At 40.4% G+C, this 23,930-nt stretch overlaps 3 protein-coding genes across 8 annotated transcripts in view; 1 reads left to right on the top strand and 2 right to left on the bottom strand.

Moving 5' to 3' along the window:
* Window position 1: 1 nt before the first annotated feature.
* mfap5 (microfibril associated protein 5) lies at window positions 2–4,715 on the bottom strand. 2 transcript variants are annotated; one of them, XM_015049795.1, is made up of 7 exons: window positions 4,609–4,715; window positions 3,640–3,714; window positions 3,499–3,531; window positions 3,363–3,392; window positions 1,959–2,046; window positions 1,221–1,294; window positions 2–438 (listed from the first exon to the last, which is right to left on the bottom strand). In XM_015049795.1, the coding sequence occupies exons 2-7, from the start codon at window positions 3,680–3,682 to the stop codon at window positions 326–328; spliced, it is 381 nt and encodes a 126-aa protein (XP_014905281.1). In that variant the 5' UTR covers window positions 3,683–3,714; window positions 4,609–4,715; the 3' UTR covers window positions 2–325. The 2 variants fall into 2 exon arrangements, with proteins under 2 accessions (XP_014905281.1, XP_014905280.1); XM_015049794.1 differs by lacking the exon at window positions 4,609–4,715 and adding an exon at window positions 4,032–4,558.
* Window positions 4,716–13,602: 8,887 nt separating this feature from the next.
* On the bottom strand, window positions 13,603–19,764 carry sbk3 (SH3 domain binding kinase family, member 3). Its single transcript, XM_015049769.1, has 4 exons — window positions 19,087–19,764; window positions 16,735–16,882; window positions 16,189–16,391; window positions 13,603–14,640 (listed from the first exon to the last, which is right to left on the bottom strand). The coding sequence occupies exons 1-4, from the start codon at window positions 19,090–19,092 to the stop codon at window positions 13,852–13,854; spliced, it is 1,146 nt and encodes a 381-aa protein (XP_014905255.1). The 5' UTR covers window positions 19,093–19,764; the 3' UTR covers window positions 13,603–13,851.
* Window positions 19,765–22,961: 3,197 nt separating this feature from the next.
* epn1a (epsin 1a) overlaps window positions 22,962–23,930 on the top strand; it is a 26,162-nt gene continuing 25,193 nt past the window's right edge. For 4 of the 5 annotated variants that reach the window (XM_015049807.1, XM_015049806.1, XM_015049805.1 and 1 more), the window contains exon 1: window positions 22,962–23,049. The gene's annotated coding sequence lies outside the window, so the exon portion shown is untranslated. Of the gene's footprint in view, window positions 23,050–23,178; window positions 23,273–23,930 lie in introns of those variants that run through there. The other variant, XM_015049804.1, reaches the window with a different exon arrangement.

The raw sequence follows: 23,930 nt of genomic DNA, 5'->3' as shown, positions 1-23,930 counted from the left end.
ATCAAGTTTTGTTGTATTTTATTGCTTAAGCTGGTGAGCACAAAACTGGACTGTCAGTAAGTATGTTTTCAGTGAAGTTTTACTTTTTGTTTCTAACATAAAACAACTCGTTACTACAGTACCTTCAATGGATCATAAACCACGGAAGACCCAAAACTCTCGTGAGCGGAGCATTACATCAGGATTCACAGACAATAAAAAGGTTGATACATGAATAAAGACATAACTGAAAAGGAGGAGATCTGCTCCTGCTGAGTATTGGCTTTATGGTTCTGCTGTTCCACCTGATGCACCATCCTCACTGATGGAGGAAATCTGGGCCGCATCAGGCCTGGTTTGCCCAGGTCTTGGGCTTGTTGCGACGGCTGCGGCAGCGCGTCCCAGAAGAAGACCTCGCAATACGTCTGGGCCACCCAGACAACTCTCTGCACAGTTCAGCTGTCAGAAAGGAAGCAGACATGTTTTCATGTTCTGGTATTGAACAGTTTTTCTGAAAAGTCTTGAAAAGTTGAATTTGTTGGAATTTGTTCGTCAGGTCTGGATTGGTATGAAATTCTCTACTCTTTTGTCAATTGTTCTTTTTGTCCCTTTTTATGTCCTTTTTTTCCTTTTTTGTATACCTACTTGTGTCCCTGCCTCACTTTTTCTTTGTTCCCGTACTAATTCTTTCTTGCTTTGCTTCCTTCCATATGTCCTTCTTTCCATCTTTATTTTTAATTAGATTTTGTTCTTCCTTCTTTTCCTTTCTTTTTTCCTTGTATCTTCCTTCCCTCCCTTATCTTCAGTCATCTTTGATTTACTTTTTTGTGACTTTGCTTCCTCCTTGTCTTCCCTCCTTTTTCCTTCCATTCTTGTATCCTTTCTTCAGCCCTCCTTTGCTTCTTCTGTCCATCATTTCTTGTATCCTTTCTGTTTTTCTTCTTCACGACCTTATTGACTTTATTGTTCTTTATGGTGTCCTTCCTTTCTTCTTCATTCCCTCCTTCCCATCCTTGTATCTCCTTTCTTAATTACTCCTAATATCCTTTCTTCCATCATTTTTTGTGTCCTTCTCTGTCCATTTTCTTCCTTCTTTAATTTCTTCCTGTCTTCTCCTATGTATCCATCTTTTCCTAACTTACTTCCTTTTTCAAATAAACATAAATGGCAGAAGTCTGGATAACTATCCCCCTTTTTTTTTCTTTTTTTTTAAAGTGTTTTTTAAACAAAGATTTTCTCACCTTTCAGATATTCGTCCTGCTGGCACACCGTCCGAACGCAGATCTCGTTGTTGATCACATAAACGCGTGGAAGGCTGTTTCAGCAGCAGAAGAAAACATAAACACACGGCTTTGTGTCAGAATAGTGTTTAATAAAGCTTTGCAATTAGAAGGGCATTTCATAATTAATTTAAAAATATTACTAGTATAATAGGGAATTTTTAGAAAAAATGTAGAACCTTATAATTCAATTCAATCTTTATTGTTTTTCTTAGATCTGTCTGAAAAGTGTCTTGATGAAAGACTCTTTCACTAATCCATCGAGATTAGAACCTGTTTTGTGTGAATGTCAAATTTAAAAACACTTTTGTAATCCCAGAGGGAATTTAATTGTCGTTCTAACTCGTACAACTCTCTTCAAAGAGTTGTTGCAGATACTGATGGCTGTGGGCAGGAAGAATCTTCTGTCTCATAGCCATCCTGAAGACATTTCTGGCTGAAGACACTTAATAAAAATAAAAAAAAAATAGAAAACAGCTTTGAGAATGGTCCCGTGTTGAACAGGAAATTAGCAATCAGTAGGAAGAAACACTTGAAAAGACCTTTATAGACTTTAAATAAATACTAACAGGGCAGAAAATATGAAGGCAAACCTCATCTAAAATAAATTTGTGATGACTAAAGCAACATCAAGAACTTCTTGAAATGAAACTGCTACTAAAGAGCCCAAATTAAATGTCCGTGAAGGTTTCAGGTCACCTGTAGAGACAAAGTCTGCCGAGACACGTCTTGATGGGTCTGTGAACTGAGTACATCCTGGTGCAAGGATACATCTCCTCCCTGCAGTCTGAGCGTGCAACAGTAAGAAAGTAAATTAGAAAAGAATAGAGCCATCTAAGCATCGCATAAAAAGCAAAAAAGTTGTAAGTGCAGCTTTGAAACAAACAGGAAACAGCAAATCGATGCAATGATATCTCGGCTTCACTAAGCTGCTGCAAACAATCATGTTCTAATCTAGATTTAAAGAAGCAGGACTAATTTTCCGGCACATCTCTGGTCTCAAGATCATAGAAATTAATATTGCCTCACTTTGTTTAGTTTTGATCCTGTGAAATAAAGAGTGAAAAGGGATCTGTATATCTGAGGATCATTTATGGGTTTTATACCTGACCACATGCTCTAAGATATATGTGGGTCCAATAAGACTCGGTGCCTTAGTGACCAATAAGAATACTGAACATTGATCTTCTTACAAACAGAGACTCAATGCAGTGATTGAAGCACTGGGATAAAAATATACATCTAATGAAAGGGACCATAAATATTTAATAAAAGTGTCCCAAGAATAAAGCCTTGAGGCGTTCTGCATTATATTTTTTTCCCATTCCTAATGACAATTAGCGCAGTACAAAGCACCAACTCACTATATGTGTCAGTAAGATTCTACTGACTCTGTATTTAGTAGACTTAGTGGGTATATTTATCAGTGTCAGGAAACGGAAACATTCTGGTCCCTGTAGGCAGGCGACTGAAGGTTTTGAGGTAAAAGACTGAGAACAAACAAACCTTAGGAGATCTGAACCGATGTGGTGTAGTGTCTGATCACGCATGACGACTTTTTTGGCAATGGGCAAGAGGAGAGTTCAAAAAACAACTTTCAAAAATGGACTCCGGATGCCTTAGCAGACATACGACCGCCGTGACCTGAACATGCCTATATCAGGGAGACAGGCATCTGATAATGTAAGCTGTGGGGAGGGAGCGTGTTGGCCAGCACCCTGTAGACAGGGTGCTGTCCAGCGATCGGGATTTCACTGTGATTGGGCAGAGAGTTCTTCGCAATTTGGTCGTGCTGACGTAAGCTTTTTAACAGCATTGTTATAAAGCTTTGCTGTTCAACCAGAATCTGTAGCGTGTAGAATCTTTTTCCTGCAACATCCCCACGCCAGCATCAAGAGGAGACTGACAGTAGCATTTCGTCAAGTCTGTCAGTCAGTATGTTCTCATGTCTCGAACTCGGTAAGCTGCAGTTTTTGGATGTATCTTTAAAAACCTTTACCACTGCAATCTCTGCTGCGATCTTTGCAACAAATTTGTTATTGGCTCAGAGTGACTTATTGTTAAAGCATCCAGACTTGGCTCCCCTAAAAGAGAGACACTTACGAGATGGCAATGGGATATCTCCAGGTGGCACTGGAAATAAGGAAAGAAAACAGGATTAGACTGGGACAACATCCTTCTACTGAGAGATTTCGCTTGTCCCGATCAAGAGTGCGACTTAGGAGGAAAAGGTCGTTACCGGTCTCCTGGGCTTGGACTACAGCTGTGAGCGCTGTGGAACAGAAACCAGAGGAGGGGAATGTTTCGCAGGATGCAAAAACAAATCAACTCGGTCGTAATTAAACAGGATGATTTGTGTGTTCGTTTTGGCAGCGGTTACCGTGGAAAACGCAGAGGAGCAGGACCGCTGGGAAGCTGCCCATTCCTTCAACTTGTGAGAGGTGAGCTTTACAAGCTGGAGGAAGAGGAAAAGAGTCAGGATGATTTCATACGGTGGAACTACTCAATATCCTCACTATGCTGTTTATGTTTCCTCCAATCCCAGGCTTGTGTGAATGCTCCCCACATTCTGAGCCACAGTAATGTTTTCCTTGAAAGTTTTCCTTTGGCAAGAAAACACAGATGTGCTGCGGAGAGCCATGTTTTGGGAAGTTATCGTAGCTGTAAAAGTGCCTGATGTAATTTTCCAACATTTATTTAATCTGGTATTTATTGGAGGCTTGTAAACAGCTTGATAAAGTAGCAGTGGAGCAGCGAAGGAAAACACCTCACCTCTGTAAATGTGTTTTTCCTTCTCCGCCTGACTCCTTGATCTCTTTTCCTCCCTTCCTTCTCTCCCGCCTAGCATCATTCCATGCGCAATGTGTCAGAGCAACTTTAGAGTCCAAAATGTGAGTCCCCACAAAAGAATGTGATTTTTTTTTTTATTCTTTTGTGTGCCCTGTTTGAGCGCCCCTCAACCCCTCCTCTCCTACACTCTCACATTCTTTCCCAGCTTTCTTTCTCTTCAGAAAACATGTTACTGCTTCCAAACTTTACAAAACATTACTGGCCAATCTGAACTCGAATGTTTTGTCGTACACTCGTTTCTCCGCATAGGTTTGGTTGTCAAGGACCAATGTTTTTTTTTTTTTGTTTTTTTTGTTTTGTTTTCTCTTGACGTTAACGTTGCAATTAATCATAAATTGCACAACTTATATGTCTGTAACAAATGTAACAAGACAAGCTCCTAGACAGATGGATAATTCCTACAGTCGGTGTTTTTTGGAAGCCTGCAGATGATCCTGAACGTGTATTTACGACATAATGTGTAAAAATTTGTTTGAGAAAGTAATGAACTCATACTCACAACTTTTGCTGTCCTCCACAAGTGCTTTCTGTTTTTATGGATCTTTTGTCTTCTCTTCTTTCCCCTCCTTCCATCCCCTGCACCCTCCTCCTCTTCACTTTCTTCCTCCTCCTCTTTCCCATCACAGAAACCATGTTTTCATCCTTTTTCCACCACAATCTCAAATTTAAAGCTTTGCATCCTTTCACCTTCTTTTGGCTTTGACCATTTTTAAAGTTAAAGTTAAATATGTGAGCAGTTTGTTTGTTTTAGGCCCAAGTTGTAGATTAAACTTTATTTAAAAAAGGGAACCTTCCCATCCTGATAAAAAAAACATTTTTTTCTACTTTCTCAAAAGACAAACTGAAATAATTTCGAAATGTATTTACATTGCATGAAAAGACCTATAGCCTTTCTATTTTCTGCTTCCAGAAAACTAAGTCAGAGAACAAAGGAAGTTTATTATTCTGATACTCGAAAAAAGGGATTAAAAATGGATAAATTGGGTCAAATCTTTTGGGTGTGTTTTATGCTTCTCACAGTAGTTTGCTGGAAATTTGGCTCTTTCCTCCAGACAGAACTGGTGCCACTGAGTCGGGTTGGTAGGCCAACTTGCTCACACGTCTTTTTATGTTGCAGCTTTGGAGAAATGGCTTCTTTCTCTGAGTTCAGTGTGACAAGATCTACAATATATTATATTCATCAAGTAGCTGAAGGTTTTTTTCAGCTCTCAGGATTATGCAATGTGTTTGTGTAAAAATAGAGACAAAAACATTGGTATATTTCCTATTCTGTGATATTATGTGGGGATTGAAAACCCCAAGTACTTGTGGGTGGATGTTGCCTGTTTTTGTGATACTTTGCACAAACAGTAGGTGGAGCAATGCACATATAAAATATATATTGCTTTAAGGACTGGTCCATTCATGTTCAGTGGTCTTGCAACTTCCCTCTTGACTGCATTTTTGAAAGAAAAAACAAGAAATGGAAAAGGTTTCACATGTATGCTCACACCATGATCATTTCAGTTTTCAAACTCAGTTCACGTCAGATTTGGCAAGTAGAGAAATCTCACAAACCTGACATGTGTGCCTTGGTTTCTGCTGAAGTTGAAATTGTTAATTTTTTTGTGCTTCTCTTTCAGTGAGTTGTATCTCATGATTAAGGATGTTCCATAAATTAGATTTGAACAGAATACCGGTGTACTACTGATTGACCCAGTCAAGAAAATGCTCCAACAGATAACCTGTTTTGTTTTGTGTTGTTGAATTTAGCTATCTGAAATATCCCACAGCCTCTGTGACACCATCTTCAGTCTTGCTCCTTGCTTAGAAATGAAGTCCTGTCATATAAATGAACCACTTGTGTTGCTTGTGATGGACGCCTGCTGTATATTTTACATGTGAATTAGGACCAAGGGTGAAAATTTCAGCACTCAGAACGTGATACAGTACTTTTGCCATGATGTCACCATCTTCATGTTGTTTTCATACCTCCAATCAACACCTAAACATCTGGGAGTTAAATTCTTTATGCACAGTGCACGAAAGATGTCAGGAGGTTAAATTATTAGCTGAATAAATAAACAAAATAACAAAAATATGGGTGGACCAGCTGTCTTTGGAGCCTCTCCAAGCATCGGGAATGCAGAGTTGTATTAAATCTTCATCAGCGCAGATTAAGTGCCTGCATAGTTTAGCATGACAGTAAGACAACACTGCTAGCCTGCCACAACATTAAAGTAGCACAATGTTGTAGCAGAACCCTGTCATCAACATGTCAAATAAATTGCAAGTAAGTAAGTAAAATTTATTTATCTGTCACTAATTACAGATGCTCACAAAATGCATAATCACATAATCACAAAATGCTTCTCAAAGACAAAAATAAAATCAAGAATATAAAAGAATATTGTGGCAGCTTGTATGAGCAAAAGGTCAAATTACCAGGACAGGCTATTTTCTTAAAACTATAATAAAATATATGTTTTTTATGTGTGAAAACTGTCACTGTGTGGTGACAATGTGGTAAAAGAGGGAAAAAAAATCAAGCTTCTCCGTCTTCTCCCAGTACTCCCAGTGCTGATTTCAGGAATACACAGCTTAATCAGGAACAACCAATCAGGAGGAGGGTGTTAGCGTTGTCAATCCTCCTTGTGTACAAGCTGCTCACACCCTCACCCTTTCTCTTTGCTGCACTACAGCTAGTTCACCACAACAGAGCCTGCTGTGAATGCTCAGGCTAGTTAGCGTACACATTGATGTTGGCGTATAAACAGTCTTTCTGTAACGGTAAGTTGTTTCTCCACTATTAGCATGCGAAGCAGAGCTACGAGACTGACTGACAACACTAAGACCTTCCTCCTCGCTCTGATTGGTTTGGTTGTTTTTGACCAGGAGCTCCTCCTAGTAATAGCAGCACCAGGAAGAGGTGAAGTCAGATTTGTTTTCACTGATTATCTGTCTCATTTTATACTGCTGTGACATAGTGACAGCTTTTACAACTATGCAAAAATCATGTTTTATAAAAGTTACATGGCTGTAAAATACAGCTTGAAAGCCATGTATCTCTGTAGTATTTAACAACTATGCTACTTTAATGTGAGGCACACAAGTGTGACTGAGGTCTAAACATTTGGATAACCGCCCATCTCCTTTTCCTGTAAGAAGCATTTAATGAAAATCAACGTAAACAGTTGAGTTTGGACTGAAACTTTTAATTGTGCTAGTTACGTAACAGTGTGATAACCAGTCAATCAGTCCAGTGACATGTGAAGAGAACCATAGCTGAAGCACAGACACAACTGTCACAGGAACATGTTCTCCTCTTGATCTGTGCAAGATGTGTTTTCATGTTTATCCAAGTCAGGCCAAGAATTTCAAACAGCAAAGATCATATTTGTTTGCTTATTCCAATTACAGTTCAGTTATATAATTTTTATCACCTTTGCTTATTTCTGTTGGTAGGTTTGGCATGTTGTTCTTTAAAACACTGGTGGAAATGGCGCCGTGCTTATACTGCATTTCTAGATGGTTCCTGATCCATCATAAGCCGTGATAAGTTCCTCTGTCATCAGCTTGAGCCTCCTGGAACGTCCTCTTCTTGAGTGGACAAGTAATCGCAGTATGATGATGCGCAAAAGGCATCCGTGAAGCAGCGGCAGTGGTGGGGACACGTTGGTTTTATTTGCAGAACGTGGTGAAAGCATTCATATCATTTGAAATATTTCGCATTTTGTCACGCAACATCCACAGGCTTGAAGATATTTTTTGAGGGTCTTATGTCATAGATCAACAGAGGATACTGTGAGTGAAAGGAAAAGTGTGGTGTTCGGTTTTTTTATTTGCTTGTCTGCATCAACAATTTGTGGAAACTACTTTTGCTACAATTACCTGTGCAAGTCTGTTAGAATAACTACCAGATTTTCAAATCCAGAAGGCAGATATATATATATTTTTTTTTTTGCATTCTTCTTTCCCAAATAGCTCAACCTCAGTTAGATTGGATGAAGGTCTATTTTTAAATCTTAATTTTGATCATTGTGACTCACAAATACGCTTTGATGTAAACCATCTGTTTATATCAGACTGAACTTTGAGTGGTATTCTCATACAGGAAGGTGAACCTCTGGCCCAGACTAATGTTGTTTATAGTCTCTTTCAAGTTTTTTGTCAGGTTTTCTTCCAGGATTGGCATCTATTTAGTTTTTTCCAGTGTAAGGCTAGTTTTCTTGGCCACCATGTCATCATCGGTGGCAATGCTAACTAGCCTTAACATTCATGGCAGGCTCCTTTCTTGTGAACCAGCCATAGCGTAGCAGAGAGCAAGGGAAGGATGTGAGTATAGTCTACACAAGGGTGATTGACAGCGCTAAGACTCTCCTCCTGGTTCTGAGTGATTGATTTATTTTTTTGTCTCATGCTTCCATATGAGGGCATATTGGCAGTTTTAGTAACCATGTTTAAAACATTTTGTTCATAAAAGTTGCACTTTTAATGATTATAATGATTGCAGGTGAAACAGGACATAAAAGCTCTGGAACGGCCAGAGCAATGGACCCAACGAGGAAAACGAAGCAAGGAACCAGTGGAGGACAATGAGAACCAAGAAACTTATAAATGATGGAGAGGTGGACCTGACAAAGCAACTACAAGGATCAGTCAGAGGAAAATGAAAACAGCTGGATGAGAGTGTGTGCAGAGAGGAATCAAAAGATAGAGGACTGGAGTGAAAGGGAGGAAACAGCAGACTGAGGTGAATAATAAATTCAAAGAGCTGAACTGGGACTAGAAAAGGTAAAAATAACGGGAAAAGAATAACACTGTTCAAAGAGAAAATAAATCCAAAAGGCCACAAAACAAAACTAACAATGTGAGACAGTTCATTGTATTAATACCGTTCTGTTATTTTTTCTAACCAAGTGTTTATACCACCATACATTTCAAACAAGCTGTTCTTTAAGCTTTTCAGGCATCAATTCACGCGATGGATGATGAAAGTGAGTGCAGTGTAAGGCCACAGTTTCTGACCTTTTGTCTCAGAAACCCGGGTACAGCTGCTGCGGGACGGAAACCTGATCCGATTGGCTTCTGTGGACTCGACCAATATAAATATTGCCACACATACTCCTGAAGTTTGGGACGACATCGCTAGCACTGGCTTCTGCTCTGGCAGCTTGGCTCAAGGGGAACACACTCATCATCCCCTTGACATATTGGGGCTACGCTGAATCTGGGGACAGGCAGTGGGGGGAGGGGGGGGGGCTCTAACAAGGTCGACCGGCTGACGCCGATGACAGCTTGACAGATGGGGGCAGACTAAGCAAAAGGAAGGTTGAGCAGAGGCAGGTGGGGTGGATCGGATCAACGTGCCGGCCCGCTCAAGGCGCTTCCACGTGAGAAACAAAAAGAGCTGAGACGGGTCAAAGAAAGAGGCGAGTAAATGAGGCAGGTGGCCCAGCTAGGATGGATAAAACACGCATACCAGACTGTAAACAGCAGATAATTTCCCTACTTGTTTATTAGTCGGAAGGCATGTCAGGATGGACGCCAGCGCCGCATGCATCTCAACCTGAACCATTCTCACCCTGACACACGCCTTGCTTCCTCCTCCTCTCTTCTGTAGTCCTCATGTTCGATTTAGCTTAATGAGGTGCAGGAGTTCTGGTAAACAAAACCAGAAATTAATCATAGCTGTTAATCTCTGCACTTGACTGATAATTGAGTAGTTTTCCAGTTGCATTTTCTCGTTTTGCGTCACAAGCAGGTGGGTGACAAAGAAGGTTCCTGATCTTTGTCCTACGTCTACTGAAATCCCGTTTTGCTGCTCTTTGAGTGTCATTTTCATGAGAGGTCCATATGAGATTCCTTTTGCCAAAATGTGTTTTGTTTTTGACAATTTTATGGCTATTTTATTTGCATCCATTCTACTGTTCTTAATTTTTTTAAAATATAAAAAGTACCGCCATCTAAAATAAGCAAAGCACGGTTCAATTATTTACATAAATTCATTAAAAGCTGAAAAGCCTAAAAAGCACAAACTTTTACGATTAAGCGTTCCTCACACCAGCACCATGAGATCACAGTTCTGTTGACATTACAAAAATAAATGCGAGTGTCTTTGGTGTCCTGTTAAGATTGCGTGTCCCTCATATTTGCGGACCTGGAAGAACATCCAAAAGTAAACCAATCCACCGCTGCTCTACATGGGGTTTTTGTTCGAGCTCCAGCAGTCCGAGTGTCTAGCTGTCCCTGTTTCTCCTGTTTTCCTAATCCCAGGTACTGTCTGTCCTGCTGGCGTTCCAGCAGATTTGCACTTCGATCAGCATCTTTGCGTTGGCTCCTCTCTGTGGCCCCTGCGGCTGACAGCATGTGTTTCCACTCGTCAGGCCGTGCTCCTCCTTTTGCTCCACAACTCGGTGTCACACGAGCCTTGTTCCTTCTCTGTTTTCTCAGAAAACAGAGTATCCGTTACGTTGACCGTCGACTTGGGAGGTGCATAGCACCGCAAGCGTACACCCAACTGTTAACTGTGTCACGTTTTGTTATGTTGTAAACAGATTTAATTTTTTCCCCAATAATTTGTGGAGTTTTATGAGATACAAAGTGGTGTGTATTTTATTCCAGTTTTGGGCTGGAATAAAAATGGTTTTATTAAGAAAACGACTGACAGTGTGGCATGCTTTCTGTATTCAACTCCTTTATTCTGATAACACTAATTTATTTCTAGCCTTCAGAAATAAATTAGTAAACAGAGTCTGTCGACCTATGTGTAAATTGATCTCAATATGAGTCCAGCTGTTCTGTGAAAGACTCAGATGTTTGTTAACGGTGAACAAACATCATGAAGACCAAAGAACATGAAGAGAGAGGTCAGAAAGAGAAAGTTGTGGAAAGGCTTAAAGCAGTATTAGATTACAAAACAACATCCCAAACTTTGTCCGTCTTCCAGATTCTCAGGAGGGAAAATCTGCTGACTGGACAAACATTAGTTGTGTAAAATGAAAGAAACTAAAGTGTCCTGCACAGTTTGCCACATTTAGGAGACATAACATGTGGAAGAAGATGCTATGATCAGATGATCATAGCATCAGACATGCTATGTGCCACACAAAACTAACTGAAGAGACCATCCCCAGCATAAAATATGGTGGAGGTGGCAGCATCATGCTCAGGTGAAACGTTTCTTCTGCAGGGAGCAGGACAGCTGGTCAGAGCTAATAGAAAGATTGATGGAGTTAAATACTTAAGTAGGAGCTACAATAGAATAGGGTAGAGCAGAGCATTTGTGCATTTAAAGAAACGGACCGTTCACAATTTGTGAAAATAAAACTGTGCAAACACCAGCAAAGACGAACGCACTCACTGAGTTTGTTGGGAGCGGTGGTGGCTATGGGGTCTGACAGCTGCTGGAAGGAAGGATCTCTGCTGTCACTCCTTTTTGCGCTTAGGATGCAGCAATTTGTCACGGAAGGAGCTCATTTAAAATCATTTTAATTCCACTTCTCAAATATGTACTGCTTTGTGTCTATCATTTGAAGTACAATACGCTGACGTATGTGGCTGAATCATCACAAAATGTGTGATATTAAATATTAAAGACAGACCTGCAGAGGTTGAAGGTTTGAGAGGAAGACAACACGCAGAAAGAAGGTCAGAGGCAAAATGTGAGAAACATCAAATATCTGTGTAAGAAAGAAAAGAAAATCTGCATAAGCTCTGGCAGTTAAAGGATAAAATAGGTCAAGGGAAGGGTAATGATTTGAATATTCTACCAGATTGTGTTGCAAGCTTCTGGACGCCGAGAAGGCCTTGCTTCTGCATTCGCAGGCCTGCAGTGTGCAGATAGTCAGAGAAGTGATGATGTGCACACCGTGTGAAGAGATGGGCCTGAGATCTATTTATAAATCCATCTGGAGTGGCCCTTAGCAGGAGTTAGCAGACCTCATTGGCACACACACACACACACACTGCACATTAACAGTTCCTACTAGCAGGGAACCACTCCAAACTGAAATGGTGATATTATTGACATTGCTTAACGGAATGTAAGGCTAAATTTAATTCAGTTCCTTCTAAAGCAGTTAATCGTTTATTGTGTTTAGTGCCAAAATTATGTGGATTTGCAGCTAATATTAAAGCATGGCTAATGAGGGGTTTGCAAGAGTGCAAGCCATTCAATTTCTGTGTCCAAATATGTGTGTGTGTGTGTGTGTGTGTGTGTGTGTGTGTGTGTGTATATATATATATACATATATATATATATGTCAAAAAAATGGAGTTTAAAACAGGGGACTTTAAGCTTTGAAATGGATTGAAATAAGTGCCTTGGCTCTTTGTTTACAGCTAGCTATGAATCATATTAGCAGCACACAGATTTGGATGAAGAGCAAGATGGTAATAATATCACGCTGTATTGTTCACTCCAATTTAATTTTAGATGTGCCTTTGCTGTTGAGCTGCACCTGTTGCTCCATCAAATCCAAGATTTCACCAGCCTCCACCGATGTGCAGTTTGTAAGAAACCAGGCTTTATGTTTTACCCATATACAGTATGTGCAAATTATATGTTGACACTGCTGTAGAAATGCTGAATTGTCGCAAAATGGTCCTGGGTTCGAATCCCAATCAAGGCTTTTCCGTGGGGAGCTTGCATGTTTTATTTCTGCAGAGTTCTTAGTTGCTCCCGAGATGCCCCTGCTCTGTCTCCTGAGCTTACTTATAACGTCAAACCTTTTCACATTTTGTCAGGTTGCAACTATAGTTCAAGGTTTTTTATTGGGATATGACGCGTTAGACCAACACAGAGTAGTGCACATTCTAGAAATGGAGTCAGTTGTTTGCAAAACCACCTTTTTGTTGTATTTAGTCATTTTAGGTACCAGGTTTGTGTATCTACAAATGGATATCTTTGTTTTATGCAAAAGGCCTCAAATTGAGTCATATTGGACGGAGATCCTCTGAGAACATAAATTTAAAGTTTTGTCATATACTTTTTATATCTTAGCTTTAACTAGGCCCTTCTGACAAATCAACATGCTTTGATCCACACTGTCCCTTTACAACTCTCCATTCCCAAAATGCGCTTGTACTCAATGCATCAGCTCCGGCCAGCTGCCCTGAAGGGAATCGCTTCCACAGAATGATGCTGCCACCGTCATGAGTCACAGTGAAACTGGGTGATATGAGGTCTAATCTGTGAAAAAACAAAATGTTTTGCATGTAGAGATACAAATACAATATTTTGATCACACAAACATGTTCACTGCATGTCTGTGTGAAGTATTAAGAGGATTTCTTGTAGTTTTTTTATCAGTTAAAGATCAGTGGAGCGCTCTACAAATACTTTTTTTTTTTTATTGACAGAGTGACAGACTCCCCTACCCGAGCGGTGAATCTCTGCATCTCCTCCAGAGCTATCCTGTGCCTCTCGGCTGCTTCTCTGAATAACCCCACTGTGCAAAGGCTTAGCTGAGTAGATAAACTGTGGTGGTTTATGATGAATATTGAGACCATGAAAGGTGAAAGAAATTCTTGAAGAATTATTTTTATTAAAACGGTTTTACCAGAGCTGTTTGTACGCAACACAAAAGAGCTGATCATCTGACCAAATTCAAATCCTTCCTAGGAAATTCATTCATAAGAACACACACAAAACAAACCAACTCTATTTATAGCAGTGAAAGTGAAACCTGGATGAAGGATATTTACAGACATGTAAAAAGCAGCACCTTGTACATTTGAATCGGAGCATTATCTACAAAACTCATCTCTCCCCTCTTCCTTCTCTGAGGAGCTCCTCCTCCACGCCTCCTCTTTCTCTTACGCTCCTGGCTTCCTTCTCAGCCTCCTCCTTCCTCCTCTGCTCCTCTCTCGCGGTCTCCATGAGCCACGGCCCGCCCAGGTAGCTGAGGATCTCCTCCGGGCTCCCCCTCTGTCTGGGGTCGGGATGAAGAAGCTCCTTTAAAAGAGTCATCACTAGCGGGCTGAGGCCCTCAAACTGTGAGGGAGGAGGGTTGCTTTTCTGCTTCTGCTCCATGATTTGGTAACTGTCAGCCTCCTGAATACACCCCGTTTCGTCCTCGTCTTTTTCAGCCTGGCGGTCAAACCACGCCTTGTATTTGCGGTAGCCGAGGTCGTCGTGCGTGCTCTCCTCCCAGGGGAAGCAGCCGGTCAGCAGGCAGTAGACGAGCACGCCGAGGGCCCAGCTGTCAATAGCGGGCTGCACTGTTATCCAGATGTCCTCCAGCTGCACCTCCACCTCTTCCACCTCCATCCCCTTCCCGATCCTCCTCTCCATCTCTTTCTCAAGCGCCTTTTCGGGTTCGACCTCAGGGGTGCAGAACGGAGACTCGTACCAAACGGCTCGGACCGTGGTGCCGACGGCTCGGGTCAGGCCAAAGTCGCCCAGTTTGACCCAGCGACAGGACCTGTCGCACAGGAAGATGTTCTCGGGCTTGATGTCGCGGTGAACGAACCCCAGGGAGTGAAGATGCGTGACAGCGCCGCTCAGCTGGGACATCACCCTCTGGACGCAGTCCTCGTCCACCCCGACCTGAAGCACACAGAGCGTCCTGATCATCTACTCTGTAAAATCTAATTAGTTCAAATCATGCAAACTGACAAAAAATAAATAAAATAAGCATCAGATTAATGAGTAAGAAAATCTAATTTATTTTAAGTAAGCAGTACTAAATCAAGTAATTCAATGTGTAACTTGTCCTCTCTATCTCTCGTTTTTTTTTTAATTACTGTTTCATTAGTATTCATGACCTTTGTTTGAGAGAGGTCAGATAGGAAAGTGGGTAATGAGAGAGAGGGAAGCCATGAGCCGTCAGGCTGGGAATCAAACTTGTGGCGGCCATGTCGAGGACTAAGGTCTCCATATGTGGGTTGTGCTTTACTCCTGCACCACCACAACACTTTGTCCCACTTCACTGAATTGCTAGTTACATCAAATACTTGAAATACACAAAATATACAAAAGATATATAACTCTGGCTCCAGAAAAGAAAAGAAAAACTCAACTAAAGCATTTGTTCTGGTCTTGGATACATGTACTATTGAGTCTGAGTACTTTCCAATACAGGAAAAAAAAACAAAAAAAAAACGCCACAATTATCAAAAACGTACTTTTTCAAAATGAATCCAGCTCAAGTAGAGCGAGTTAGAAAGACCTTTCAACCACAAATTCCACTAATAGTGACTATTAATAGAAATTTGATAAATGATTTGAGTCAACTTATTATTTTCAAATAAATAAAAGTTTGCATTTACACTGTACAATGTAAAACATTTGAAGGTGGTTTAACTGGATACTGAAGCTTTAACTGCAGGTGAAATCAACAAGAAAATTGCTTTGATTTAAACTCAGAAACTAAAGTTCATACAGTTGGTTTAGCAACAAGAGATAAGCTCAGTATCTAAAACTTGCTAAACTTATTCGACTTAAAGGGTGGAAGGTCGTAGACTCAACTAAATGCAGCTACTGTCTGATATAAAAGTACAAAGACGTAAGAAGCAAAGAAAATACTATCTACTTCAGTTGGTGATATTTTATTGGCATTAAACCTCAGTTAAATGATTGTATTTCCACTATGTTATTTTGGGACCTGATGATTACACTAGCAGATTTTACACATTATACTTTGATTCTCACTACTCTTCCAAATGAGAACCACAGTGTTCCACTCACATGGGGTTTTTCTTCCTAAAACATGGACCTTTCTCCTCATTGGTGGACGATAGTGATCTGACAAGTCTTGGAGCTCCTCAGCGGCGCCTCACCGAGAATCAGATCTACGTCACTAGAGCAGCCGGTGACGCTCTTGGAAATCCCTGCTCACCTAAAGCAAGCTGTCCTTTGTCTTATCTGCTCTCTGCTGTGTTACTGGCAGAGGCACAAACACTGGAATAGGTGTACTGGGGGGATCTTATCAGGCTTGTCTCAAGTTTTTACTGGCATAATAAAGAGCTCAGAGTGAGCGGATCAGCAGAGAAGACAGCTGATGTGCGGCATAACCATCACGGCTTCTGTATATCCTGCTTTGCAGATTTGGAAAATATGGATTTTTACGATATGTTTTCTGGGTTTCAAACTGACCTCTGACACAACGACGCTGTAGAGGTCCCCGTACAGACAGGCCTGCTGGGCAAAAACATAGTACGACGGCGTGGAGAAGAAGATGCCGAGGGCCCTGGTCAGAGAGGGATGGGTGCAGTAAGCGAGGGAGAGGTTGTATTCCCGCAGGAAAGAGGTGAGCGAGGTGGACTTCCGTGGGAAGAACTTCAGAGCCATCGGAGTTCCTGGTGGGAATTAAAGCAATGTTGAAGGTTTTGAATTGAAGTGGACTATTTAAAACCTCTCATCATTTATGCATCGCAAGTGCTGCCCATCACTGACACTGTTTACAAATATAATCCCCCCCACCTTCCTCCCCCAACCCCCTCAGAGCAACTTTGCTTCACGGCTTTGCTCCAGCTGCTGCAACTCTACCCGGAGGAATGCTTCAGAGCCATTCATTACAGTTACAGAAGCGCTAAAGATTAAATGGACTCCAGTAAAGGCTGACCAAACACACATACTGTCTCAATTAGAGAGACAACTACCCCATGACTGCACTTCACACTCTTACAGTCATGCACTGACCTCTCTTCCTGTGCAATGCCAGCATGACCTTTCCATACGATCCCTCTCCCAGGAGCTTCAGCACCTGAAAATGCTTCGACACCTTCAGACTGGGCAGGGACTGTGCTGACAGGAAACATAGCTCGTCGAGTTCCTTGGCTGCCTCGGCCTGGAGGGTCGTATGCAAACAGACACACAGATCCAGATTTTGTGTCAGAGCTGTGAGAGGGCGAGGATTTGATTCTGTAGCATCCAGAGAAATTAGATCTGCAGTTTGATCAGCATTTGATGATGGACAGCGTAAGAAAAATGAAGTGCGACTCCACGGCTGCACATTCTGGAGCACGACACGAACCTGCAAACACGACAAGACCTGGAAAACATAAGTCTCACGTGTCTTATTGATTGCAAAGCGAGATCCTTATTCATTTCTCCGGTTGCAGGCTGGAAAACGATCCCTGACTAGCGCCTGGCAGAAAGATTAATGGAACATATTGTGTTCTTTTACTACTTTCCGCTAATCTAGTTTGATCTTCCCTGATGTTTACAATAGGCAAGACTAATTCTTGTCATGTCTCTTTGGGACAATCAGACCATTTGGCTCTGTCATTCAGCCGCTGCGTCCATCATCAGTCTTTGTCTCATCCCCGGTGATTTCCTTTGAAGTAGAGCCTCCGCACAACATAAACCGGGTGTCAACAGCTTAGAAATCTAGCTTAACACAAAATATGAGGTGATCAAAGGTGGCTGGCATGTTTTTACTCGTGACCTTTCACATGTTGTGTAACCAAGCGACGAATCTCAAACACACCGTTGCTTATATAGCTGTGGAAATAATTATCGCCCAGGTATCAATCAGTAAGTCCCGTTTTAGCTCAATCGGAGCAATGAAGGTGGCTGCAGAAGAAGGTCAGTTGATGCAAAATGACACTGAAGGTTTACTTTGTGATGTCTGAGGAACCGTTCGAAACAAGATGCTGGGCACAGACAGCAAAAGTACTGAATATTGAAGTTTTTCAACATTCCAACCACAGGCTTCACTGCATCTTAAAGTTGGGATTTTACATAAATAAAAATGAGTGTGGATTAATAGTAGGAAAAGAGCACATGGTTTCCAATTTCTCCTTTTTTTATACAAGTAGAAATGTCCCAATTTACTCTGATGCTTCTAAATAACCTAAATAAACATTCAGAAGTCACTTGGTTAGTGAATAACCAAGTGACGTCCACCTGTGTGTTGAGGTTATGAGGTGAAAATCTTTTCCAAGTCTTTCTCTGGATTCTTAATTGGATTTAAGTCTGAAATTTGACTCACTCTAACACATAAATCAGCTTCAATTGTAACTCTGGTTGTATGTTCAGGGTTGCTGTTCTTCTTAAAGGGGACATATGTCCTTTTTCTTCCATCAACTTCAACGGCTGCCACCATCATGCTCAATCACTTCAAATACCTATTAAAATACACTGAGTTTGAGGCTGTAATGTGTCAAAATATAGAAAAGTTCAAGTAAAACTTTAACAAGAAACTGTACATCAGCTTTTTGTTGCTTCAGAAGTAAATGAAAAGATCAGATGTAAAGCTTCAACCAGTTTGAGAGACAAATATCGCCTTGATATGATCAATTGTGCCAAGAATTATGCATCTCTTGAACGTTTTTCAGACTTTCAAGATGTTATGAAAACAATACTTTTACAACTTACTAATGGTTAGAAAGGAAAATATAAAACAGATACATGAGACTTAACTTTAAACAAGAATTTCAGATTGTGTTCATATATTAATTCATATATTTAAATGGGCTTAGAATTAAACTGTTCTTGAATACTTATCGATTTTAGATCATTTTCATCAAACTATAAATATGGGTTGCAGTTGTCTGCTTATATTGCATTCATCATTTGCTCTTTATTTCTTTTAAAGCAATAGAAAAAGTTGTTCTGTAACTTTTTGGTTGATTTAAAGTAGATCAAGCTTTAGTTTGCAGATCATTTTTGCCTTTTTATCTGAGCTGGTGCAGAATCAGTATAGAGTTTTATCAGGAGGACTTATATTAGTTATTAAATGTTTAATATTTGCCACCAATTAACAAGAGCTAAAGGATTTTAATACCATTCCTGATAGAGCTAATGCTTTTAACACAGTTGAAAGAAGCATTAAACATCTAAAGCATCTAGATGGGGCAATAAAATACTTTTTGCAGTAAGCAGCTATCAGCACAACACCTGCATGTTGTCTTAGTGTACAGCTGTAAAATCACTCTGCAAAACGAACATGCATAGCAAAACACACGTATATCCAAAACGTCTAATCTTTCTTGCATTAGTGCTTACACAGTTTGACACAAACAGACGAGAATGATCTTTAATACTTACTGTCATTTCTGGTTCTCTGTTCAGGATCTCTGTTCAGTTTGTCTCGACTATTTTCATCATCAAAACGAGACTTTTCTAACCTCTGTGTTCAATGCTAGAAATATGTAGTACGTCTGCTGCTAAACTGACGTTTAGACTGGAATCAAAGCTTGTATTTTAGGCTTGTCTCTGCTGATCCACGCAGCTGCCTTGCAGATACGCTCTTAGATGTTTATGGAAACCCAGACATTGGCCGTGTGCATCTCCCCTGGGGATATACACACTCCAAACTCTCCCTCTCTCTCTTTTCCCACTCCTGTGTCAAAACTCCCCCCTCATCCACACACACACACACACACACACACTTTCTCTTCTGTGTTATTCTGGCAAACATGCGACAACCAGCTACAAAGTATTTCAAACGTCTCCTTCACAGTCCCTGCTAGCGCCCCCTCCCACACTCACTGATTTTACTGGATCCATCATCCTGAAGACCGTCTCCCGTTTTCCTTCATTCCAGCTGTCACTCACGCTGTGCCCTTCTGCACCCTGCCCCCTCCTCCCTTATTTCCACGTCTCTTTACAACCTTGTCAGTGACTGTGTGTCAGTGAAATTCCCCATGCTGTCTAGGATTCCTGTTATAATCAGCGGGTATGCTGGAATGGCTGGAAGAGGCCATCAAGCTCTGATCCCTGAATAATTACTGGGATTATGTTGTAACATGTAAACCTCTTTATTGCCTATTAGAGCAATCACTGTTGATCATTTTCTTGTTTTCGTTTATTAAATGTTAATATCACAAGTGTCTGTTTATGTTTTTCTTTAGTATAATAATAATAGTTTAACTTTTTTTTATGTGTGATTAAAATGTAAATAAATGTTATGTATGTATGCTCTAGTATGGGTCATGTGTATTTGTCATAACAGCTAAGATCATTTACTGTTACAGAAACAGTAGATGAAATGAACATAAATCAATTTACAGCCAGCAGCACTAAATAAAAACAGTTTAAAACCAGAAACTAAGTAGTCTTTCAAATGTGTTTCGTATTATTAAATAGATAAATATTTTTTTAGCCATCTGTAAAAGCCAGTTTTATCTTATTTCTACATTCATGCCATGACATTGTATCTTTTTCAAGTCATCTTCAAGCAAAAAATTTTATACTTTTAGTTTTATACATTTGGTGTCAATTTCTATCCGTTTCTCTGTTCCCTCCTTTATTTTTTACTTTTTTTTGTTTGTTTTTTTGCATAAATCTTGCCCGTCTTTATTGCATTTTGTTTGCATTTTATTGCCTGTCAGCTCAAACTGACGTGGCTAACAGCTGACATCGTAAAACCCAGCTTTGTCAAACCCAACTTCATTCTTTCCTTGTTAGCACCGGCTGCAGGTCAGGCCTCTCCTGCAGCTCCCCATGGCTTTAACACCCGCCTCTTCTTTCCATCCACCCCACTAAAGTTCACTCATACGTACAAGCTACAGTACTATTATTGCCTGACGGCTGCGCATTATGTAACCCAAACACAGGCTGCTATCACAGGAGCCTGTCTCTGCTCGGGTTTCTAGCAGCACGTCTGTGTGTGTGTTCATGTTCATGCTTGCACTATAGAGTCATTTGGCCCCTGTTGTGACAACCGGTCTTTACTGCTCCAAAACTAAACCCCACCTTTCCCCATTAATACAAGTTGAGCCGAACACAGTTGCTTTCATTCATGAAATCTGACATTTGTACTGATTATATAAATATACACACTGCACACAGATGGGTAATGAGTCACAGAGGGATTTCCACATCTATGCCACAAGGATTGTCTTTGTTGTCGGTCATAGAAGGTTATATATAGTGTAGATATTGTGTCGCTTTTGTAATCAAAGTGTAAGAAAGTGTTACAAAATGCAAAATGTGTAACACGTGTGATGATTTTCCATATTACATATCAGTTCAAACAAGATGTGGTGTCTCACTTTGTCTTTTGCATTTGAAATACGTTCACACACGTGCCAAAGTCAGGTCAACCCTTATTTCTTCACTTTTTTCTTGTTTATTTTTAAGCTGGTGTAATAGGTCGTTTTTCTTAGGACTTTGGCTGCGTGCTGCCTCACAGCAGTGATTTTTTTTTTACTTCTAGTCTCAGCAGAGAAATAATTTTTAATTAGCTCTTTCCATATTTGTTTACAAGATGGCTGTCAAAACGTCACATTTTGTCCCAATTTCCTTTGTAATACTGATGAAAAATCTCAAAGACAACACATTACAACTGAGATAAAGTATTTTAGCCCACTCAAGGTAATTATCAAACAGCAATCTGGCAATTTGGCGACAAAGCTGAAGAGAATCTCTCAAAATGCTCCCTCTATTCTAAGTCTCCTCGACTGGTTGGCACCCAATTAGCCTGCGTTTAACGATAGGATGGCTGAAGTGGCGCTTTTTAATCCTGGTGGTCCCAGTTCTGCTCCCGCTGAGCTCTCCTTCATCATCACCAGCCAATGCAATCATCAAATCCTGTTTTTTCATGTCATGCTGCTGACTAAAATCAAGTCTGTCTTTTCAGAGAGACAGTAAATAAATGCTTATATAACACCCTGTTGTAATTCTCTCTTAATTGGCATCAGCCCTTCTAGCTAGAACAAAATGCTGCTACAACATTTTTAACTGAGACCACACGACTCCGGTTTTAGCCTCTTTTGAGTCTCCATTTACAATGTGTTTTTAAATTCTTGTAATTGCTTTTAAGTGTTTAAATTACATTGTCACTTCCCCATGCTTTTTCTTCTTTATAGCCCATCACCAGGCATGGAATCAAGGCTGTTCCTCCAAAATCAAGACCGACACCACACAGTTCTCTGCTACAGTATGTGTGTGTGTGTGTGTATTGTGTGTGTGTGTGTGTGTGTGTGTGTGTGTGTGTGCGCGTGTGTGTGTGTGTGTGCTTGTGTGTGTGTCTTTTTTTGTCTGTCCTCTCCAATTTCATGGTGCTGTTAAATTACAGCACTTTGTTCATCTGTAATTGCTGTTTTTAAATGTGCTTTAGAAATAAAATTATATGGTATGGTATGGTATGGTATGGTATGGTATGGTATGATAAAATGGGCATATACAGTTCTAAACTTTTCTTGGGTCATGCTGAAATGTTTGCATCACTAAACATTCAGCAGAAGAAACAAAAGCATTCAGATTTGCTACATAAAAGGAGAATCTTCATCCCAGGTGCAGAACAGGAGTCCATGTTGTTCTGATTTAAAGGGCCCCCTTTGCTTTTCTGACGATCACTGACAGGAATCAGACAATTATGGTTTAATTTGAAGCTACAAGTAGCTGAACACTGCCCCTCTGTGGATGAATTGAGCTAATGCACTTCTGAAAAAAAATATTAAAGATAACGGTGACACAATTTACGAAGGTAATTTTGGCTGGATTTAGTTAAATATGTGTCACTGTTGTTTATACGTGCATTTAGTCTTTTGTTTGTCTAGTGTTTTACTTGAGAAACTACTGAGATTGGTCTGTTGATGAGTTTTCTTGTTTCTTGTCTCAAAAAACTGTAACCCTGAATTGATATAGAAGAATAAACACAGTGAAGTACACATTTATAGCAAAAACTGTAGTTTCTGTTTACTTTTTGACTTCATTATTATGTCAAAAACAATGAAGTCCAGGCTTTTCATATAAAATAAAGATGCAAAACAAACCAAAACAAAGAAATAAGTAAAAGCCTTGAAAAAAGGAGTTCTTTCCTTACAAAGATGAATAATATTAGAAGTACCTTAATGTGATTTTGAAGACTACAGTCTTGTGTGTAAATATTTGCATAGTTCTGCTTTAGTACTTTAATTTAAGCGTGTTTTAAATGATACTGAATTATTCATGAGCTCTACTACCATCGCAGGAAAACACAGCGACAGGGGGTGCGGTCTTTCCTGTAGGCGAGAACGGAAGCGGAAATTCGGCCATCTCCTCGTACATTCAGGCTTCAACAGGGTCAGTACACACTTCATTTATATATTTTTTTTTCGTTTGTTGTCAACATTCCGTGTGATTTTGTGCTTTAGGTGAGGGTAGTCAACACTGTCCTGAAGCAGGACGTGTCTTTGCCATCTAAATCCCGTCCAGAGGAAGCAATTATGCTGCAAGTTGCGAACTAGCATTAGATGCTAGCCAGATAGCTAGCAGCAAGTGATTTCTTTATCAGTCAAACTGACAGGTAACCTTAACCCTTGTTTATAGAGGGGGGGTAATTCACTGTCATGAATGGGATAGCTATTTTTGCTCTAGGTTCCGTTGCCTACTTATTAGGGCATTTTTGGTCCCGGCTTGTACATTTCATTTCACTTAAAAAGCCAGACTATGGGGGAAACTGCTAGTCAACAGTTTCGATTAGCTTTGTGGGAAGAGTTGCTTGCTTCGGGGACCGTTAGTGTGGTGGTTTATTTCACTCTCTCTTTGTTCAACATGGAGACTCAGAGGTGCGGTAATGCTCGTTTAATGCGAGTTTATGCCCATGAACTTGATTATTGTTGCCATTTCTAACCTTTCGTTAGCCTCTCAGCTTGGTTGCTGTGACAGGGAGCAAGTGTAGATGTGTGTGTGACTGGGCAACCAACCGTTGTTTGGTTTATCTCTGGGTTAGGTTACTGGGCGGGGTACTTTATTACCTGATATAATACACTGAAAGCAATAAAATAGTGCACGTTTAGCCTTAGCACGTTGCTCTCGATGTATTATATAAATTAAGGTTTTTTAAAAAATCTGTTTACAGGCATGGTTTTGTAGTGCCAAACTTGAACTTTTCAAATGATGCATCCTGTAATGTGGGAAGGTGTGGTGGTCACAGGTTAAGAAGCAGGGCAGCACAGCATGTA

Source organism: Poecilia latipinna, unplaced genomic scaffold (assembly GCF_001443285.1).
Source record: "Poecilia latipinna isolate Pla-1442-1.1 unplaced genomic scaffold, P_latipinna-1.0 Scaffold960, whole genome shotgun sequence".
Lineage (NCBI taxonomy): Eukaryota > Metazoa > Chordata > Actinopteri > Cyprinodontiformes > Poeciliidae > Poecilia > Poecilia latipinna.
The sequence above is the reverse complement of the archived record's forward strand: the minus strand, read 5'-3'. Positions and strand labels throughout refer to the sequence as shown.